At 34.1% G+C, this 6992-nt stretch overlaps 1 protein-coding gene across 1 annotated transcript; it reads right to left on the reverse strand.

Annotated features, from left to right (window-relative positions):
• Positions 1–856: 856 nt before the first annotated feature.
• LOC115973476 lies at positions 857–3106 on the reverse strand. The gene is made up of 2 exons (XM_031093740.1): positions 2669–3106; positions 857–1193 (listed from the first exon to the last, which is right to left on the reverse strand). The coding sequence occupies exons 1-2, from the start codon at positions 3023–3025 to the stop codon at positions 1017–1019; spliced, it is 534 nt and encodes a 177-aa protein (XP_030949600.1). The 5' UTR covers positions 3026–3106; the 3' UTR covers positions 857–1016.
• Between the last annotated feature and the right edge of the window lie 3886 nt (positions 3107–6992).

Genomic DNA, 6992 nt, shown 5'->3' on the forward strand with positions numbered 1-6992 from the left:
AAATATATATGAGAAGTTAACAATGTTATCAATTTATACTGCCTCAAGCCTTTAGATAGTTGTCCTTGACTCTGTTTTTAGATATTTTAAATTTGACTGATTATTGTTGGAACTGATTAGTAAGTGTTTTTAGGGTATTTATTAATGAAGCATTTTTTTTAAAAAAAATTAATACAATTTTGATGGGAAATATAAAAAACTAATAAATTTTTTTTTTCTTTTCTTTCCTATAAAAACTTTCTAAAAGTATATCCTAAACATATTTCCTTACAGAATCCATTAATAAAATCCATATAACTAGTTAGAATTAGACCAATTAAATCAACTAGACATGAGTATCTCTGTCAGAACTCAACAGACATTATCTCCTAATGGGATTTTGTGATGTCCTGTGCTAATGGGAGATCAAGTGCTGTGATGAAAGGAATTAGACATGGAGCTTGTGAGTTGTGATTATTTGATTAAGCGTATATGGGAGGAAGAGCTCAATAATATATGGCAGGATGTTGTGAGGAAAAAATGGATTGAGGAAAGACCCAAGTTGTTCTCCCATCAGCAAACATCTTAGATTAAGCCTATTTCTTTTGTGGTTGACAAGAAAAGACTCAAGTTGTAAATTTGACTTTTCCTTCAGACCCAATCACTCAACGAAAGTAACCCAGCCAGCTGAAGAACTGACAAACTCAATTTCAACCGACCATTTGGTCGACATTGAGTCAAAAATCCATTCAATCGAATAAGGTGGGTGGAGTGGTGGGTTAACTGAATCGACCTATGGACAGCCCTAATTGTTACAAGCTAGTTTTTAATCCTATTAATCAAACTAAAATTTTATAATTTAATTACTATTACAATCAAATCCTAAATAATTGCATAATTACCTTTCTGATGACCGATCAAACATGTCAAAATGAGTGTCTACACCAAGCAAACAAGCACAATTACTACACCAACAACCCCCCCACCACCAAAAAAAAAATAGTTCTGTAACTGCTAGCCTAGTGATGGTGTAATTTTTAAGTGGAAAGGAACTCTTTAAATGCTTCCCATGTTAGACCTTTCTGAAGGTACTCAATATTAGAAGGGTTGAAAGGTCCTTTAATTCTGTCTATGAATTTTATCACTGCCCTAGCAGGAAGAATACTTCTTGATGGATCCGGTGAAGTTCTATAGCTCAAAGACGAAGAAAATCCCTGAAACATCATTTAACAAACGTAATTTTGAGCTAGCAATAAGTAAATCGTGTGGAACAATAAACACAAACAGGTAGGAGAAAGTGCAAAATGTGCATTGATGTGAACTAGAATCTAGTTCAATTTTTTCTTATGAAAAGTTCTTCAAGGCCATGTTTTTCTAATCATCATAAGAGCTAAAATATTATAGTCAAGAATACTTTCGCCAATATTTACCATAGGTACATATTCATGTATAATGTACTTTATAAACACTAGGCTATAGCCTATAAAAGTAATGATAAACATACCTACAACATAAATGCAGAGCAATTCCAAAAGAAAAGACAAGAAGAAAATTTTGGAATTTCAGAGCAACAAATAACAAAAGTGCTTGTTAACAAAACTATCTTCTCCTTTTTTATTGTTTTCCAACTAGGAGACTGGAATAATAAAGCAACAAAGCACTTAAAGCTTGAGCATGGACTGCTTATTCTATTCTAAGAGAAGGAAATAATGTTATACTACAAGTTAGCTAGTCCAACAAATTCCAAAGCTCGGAAGATTTTTTTTTTTTTTTTTTGACAAATGAGAGAATCCAAACTTTTTTTGAATATTTGACTATTTTTTTTGAGTGTTTGCAATCCCACGTCCCACACACACCAAATTATTACAGGGGGAAATCCCTTAAGGGTAGCTCCAAAATTAGCTCCAAAATATTGACAAAAGATTTCAAAACCAAGATCTCATAGATATCATGAGGCCCTAGAGTTTAGAAGTCATTAGGCTAACCAGTTTGATGAGTTTTGAATTTTAATCTATTGTCTTCGGACATTCTATTGATGTAGCTCATAAGTTGTTTCCGATGTTATTGTTCACAAATAATTTGAACATTAGCCAACAAAATGGAATTTACTTTTTATGTTAAATCAGGAGATCCCAAATTCCCATAATTTTCACTCATAAAGCTATATTGTGCTATACCATTATCTTAGGAAATGCAAAAGGTGCGCTAAACTACAGAAAACTATCAATGTACTTCAAAAATACAGTTCTATCATACTCTAAACCAATAAAAACAAAATGTTTAATATATAAATTAACTTATTCACAAGAATTTTTTTAATTATATCAATTTTTTTATAGGTAATTTGCCTTTACTAGTATTTTTAAGCAAATAAAGTCACTGTATTGCATAATATTTCTATTATAAAGTACTATCACATGCATAATCCTTCTTTTAAGTTTTTAGTTGAGCTATTTTAGAATTACAACCAATTCTACACTCATTTTCACAACTATTTTAAATGACTAACTGCCTGTCACTCGGCCACTTTTTTTCACCCCATTTTTATTGTGAGAGGTGAACCATTCTGAGGTGAACAATTCTGGGTTAAACTAGTTGTTAACAAAATGCAACCAATCCACATGGGACACGTGCTTTTCCCCTTTGCCTGAAACCCAAGAGAAATGAAATTTGATCTAAATCAACTCACCTTGAAGATAAGCACCTCCACTTCCTCCTCATCCACAATTGCATGAACAATAAGCGCTTCTCCCTTGGCAGACTGGCTATACACTTCCAACATCGCAATTTCCTCATTGTACCCATATTCTTCATCACCTTCATCTTCATCTCCTTCCTCTTCTTCATCATATCTCACTCTCCTCCTCACAGCACACGATACCCAACTCCCCAAAACTCTTTTGTTGCTCAATTTCACAGCTTTAATGCCAAACCATACGCTATCTTTGCAGGTATAGGTGTTTCCCAGAAGAGAAAATGGTAACAGGGGTGGTGAGGATAGCATTGCCCATCCTCCTAAATGCTTTAACATTGTTATTGGGCACATTGTAAGTGCTTCTGGGGGTCACAACACGAGTCTTTCACTATAAAGATAAGGTCACACGTGTGCAACTATATTTGTTTAGAGATTCAGCAAAAAGAAAAAAGAAAAAAAAAATCTATGTTATAGAGATTCTCGAATCTGAACACAGTGTAACTCTTTCTCACTTTTTTACTGTGAGAATTCAGAAGGGGCTGGGCTCAAATAGTAACAGTCTGATCGGACTGGGACACAGGCTTCTCAATAAAAACCGTGGCGTGCATGTCATATGATAATTGATAAGGGGGTGGCATGCGTGGTTCTTATCTTTCTGCAATTTGCATTACACATGTTTCACTTGTCATTTGTCAATTGGATCCATGTGTTGTTATACACCAATAGAGAAAGGACAGTAAAAAGTGACGATTTTTTTTAATAAAAATTAATCAACCAAATTGACTGCCATAACGTTAAATAACTTGAATTTTTTTTAAATCAAATTAACTTATAATTTTGGTCATTAACTTTTATACTATGCCTCAATTTAGTTTCTTACATTTTAAATATGTCAACTTAATCCCTAATACTTTGCTTTTATGTCAAAATAGTTCATGCGGTTAAGTGGTGAATAAAAAAATGCTAAACAAAACTTCCCCTCTAATAAAAACTCACATTATGAACAAAGAGAGACAATGATGAATTTTTCTTCGCAAGGAAATCTTGCTGATTTCGGCAAGATCCTTCACCTATCTACACTTATGAAACTCTTTTCTCGCCTTCTTCATCAAGCTATATATCGTTCTTCAAGCCAAAATCTCATCACAACCCCTCTTTTTGTTATCACTCTTGATTGGTGGAAACAATTCGCAAACATTTAGGGGCTGTTTGGTTTTTAAAAAACCATCACTCATCCCTCCTCACTCAATTTTCGTCACTCATCAATTTTCACTTAAAATACTCCAATTTCTTAAACCCCACCCATTTGGCACCTAACTTAGTTCTGTTTTTCAATTTCAAAAACTTAAAAATGTGGGACCCATTTTTAAAACTTAAAAAACTTAAAAGTCAAAAGTTGTGGCTAACCCATTCCAAAACATAAAAAATCGGTTCAGTTTCACCAAAAAAAAAAAAAAATCAGTTTAGTTAGTCAAAAGTTGTGGCTAGACCTCTGACCGTGAGTCCTTCAATGTATGTTTAATTACAAAAATGCCATGAAAACTGAGTTTTGATAACTTGAAAACACTTAAAATGTGTTTTCAGTTTCCATAACTCATTACTCAAAAATCAAAGAATTGAGTGATGGAAACAAAAAACGGGAAACACATCCAAACACACAACTCAGCCATAGGACCCATCAATTTTGAGTTATGGGTGATGGAAACAGAGTTATGGTTGATGGAAACAGAGTTATGGTTGATGGAAACTGAAAATCCATACAGCCCCTGACTTACTGACTTTGTTTCCTCGCATTCTCTTCCTAGTGAAGTGACCTAATCAATCACTCACTCACTCTATACTTAGCCTTGGCCATTTCCTTCAGTTTTGTAGCATTTTTGCCTCATACAATGTCATCACTTAAATGACACCCTCTTTTGCTTCTCTTTTGTAGAATTTTTCCACAACTTATCATTCACTATGCTTAGATCTCTTCCTATAAATTTGGAACACTTTTCCACAAATTAAGAACCTAAAGTTTGGTCAATGTTGGAATTAATAAATTGTTGTCATAAGTTAGGTTAGAAATACTGAATGAGTATTATTGTATTTCACTCATAATAAAGTATACATGAGTGCCTTTATATAGGAGCCAGAGTGTGCAATACAAGTATGTGTGTTATATAAGTAGACAAGATGAGCCTACTGCCCACGGCCTATTACACGTTAACAGCTCTCCTCAAACTCAAGGTAGGTGTAAAACCAACTTAAGGTTGTCAACAAAAGCACGAAATCGTCCTTAGGATGTGATTTGGTAAAGATATCTACAAGTTGATCTTTAGAGGAGACTGAGATCAGGTTGAGAGCACCATGGACAAGATGATAACGAATAAGATAACAATCAATCTTGATATATTTAGTTTGTTCATGAAAGATATCATTGTGAGTAATATGAATGGCACTCTCTGGTTGTCACAATAAAGAGGAGTAGCAGATAATGTAAACACGCCTAAATTCTTAAGAAGTCATCGAAGCCGAAGGAGCTTAGATGTGGTATCAGCAAGGGCACGATATTCCGCTTCAATGCTGGAGCAGGTCATAACGGTTTGTTTCTTACTTCGCCAAGAAATCAGAGAAGAACTAAGAAGAAAGCAATAACCAGTGGTTGACCTTCTATCAGTTGGATCTCCTATCCAATCAGCATTAAAGAATGCACGAAGAATAAGAGGAGACTAAGCAAAGTAGAAAAGGCCTTTGAAAGAAAGTGCCCTTCAGGTATCAAAAAATGCGCAGGATAGCAACATAGTGAGTCGATCGTGTAATAGTCGGAAACTGTCTCACCTAGTGAACGGCATAGGAAATGTCTAGACAAGTGACAGTGAGAAAAACTAGGCTACCAACCAATCGTCTGTAAAGAGATAGATTAGGCAATGGTTTCCTGTTAAGGGAGTCAAATGCACATTGAGTTTAACTGGAGTGTCAATAGTCTAACTAGCAATGAGTTCAGGTAGAGACAAAAGCTCAGAAGCATACTTAGTTCAAGTAATATAAAGTCCATCAGTGAAATGAGTGATTTCAAGACCCAAGAAGTAGCTGAGATGTCTAAGATCTTTCATCTCAAACTGCTGATTGAGAAAATCCTTGAGTTCTTGAATATCACTGAGGTTATTACCAATTATGATCATATCATCCACATATAAGAGAAGCAAAATAGTGCCTTTGTTGGTGTGATGAAAAAATAAGGCAGAATCATAAAGACTGGCAGTATAACCCAAGTGAGAGATGGTAGAGCTAAACATGACAAACCAAGCTGAGGCAATGGTCTTGGTGGTAAAGAGCGAGCTTCTGGCAGTGGGGATTCAACCTTGAGGACCTCTGACTGCAACGGAGTAGTTAAGAGAGGACACCAAAAATGTTTACTGACTGGAGAAGTTAAGGCAACGGAAAATACCAACAAAGACCAGACTACAAGACACAAGAAAGTTAAAGCAATAACTTTGATACTGTGTTAGAAATACTGAATCAGTATTATTGTATTTCACCTATAATAAAGTATACATGAGTGCCTTTATATAAAAGGCAGAATGTGTAATACAAATATGTGTGCTATACAAGTAAATAAGGTGGGCCTATAGCCTATTACATGTTAACAAGTTGAATAGGTTCAAAGGATACTTATGAATTATTTAAACACTACCCCTATTTGGATCTCAACTTGTGAATCTATTCTCTTGTGATTGCACAAATGTGTGCATTTTGAGATTTTGAGATGCCAATTGTGTCTCATGTGTAAGAATGTGAGGTGGACATAAACTAATACATTTGAAACATTTGAAAAAAAAAAAAAAAAAACCTTAAATATCAACTTCACAAGAGATTGGATTAATTTTTCTATTCATTTTCCTTTGTTGATTATATTGCAAATCAAATCAAAATGAAGGATGGAAACGGGAAACACATGAATTAATTAGCAAGTCATGCCACCATTTCTTAACTAATAGCAATTGGTATGAGCTTATATTTATTTATTTATTTTTGATAATATGAATGAGCTTTTAAATATAACGGATGTTTGGCAAACTAAAAGTATTCGGTATATGCAGTGGCGACTCCAGGAAATTTTTTCAGGGTGTTCCTCAATAAGCATAAATTACACAATCTAATAAAAAGAAAATTTTATATATTGACAACAACAACAATCAAAAAATACACAAATACATAGAATTTACAATTGCCTTCTACAAGTTTTCATATTTTGAAATCGTTGCATAATAGTCTCATTATCAATGCTACAAACTACATCTTTTTCAATATACATAACCAAGCAATCATTCATCCA

This window comes from Quercus lobata, unplaced genomic scaffold (assembly GCF_001633185.2).
Source record: "Quercus lobata isolate SW786 unplaced genomic scaffold, ValleyOak3.0 Primary Assembly Scq3eQI_203, whole genome shotgun sequence".
Lineage (NCBI taxonomy): Eukaryota > Viridiplantae > Streptophyta > Magnoliopsida > Fagales > Fagaceae > Quercus > Quercus lobata.

Excerpts from the sequence above, each read along its gene's own strand:
- LOC115973476 (XM_031093740.1), bottom strand. The coding sequence starts at position 3,025 with ATGTGCCCAATAACAATGTTAAAGCATTTAGGAGGATGGGCAATGCTA. Across the intron at positions 1,194-2,668 it reads TGGAGGTGCTTATCTTCAAG|GGATTTTCTTCGTCTTTGAG; the intron begins GTGAGTTGATTT and ends ATGATGTTTCAG.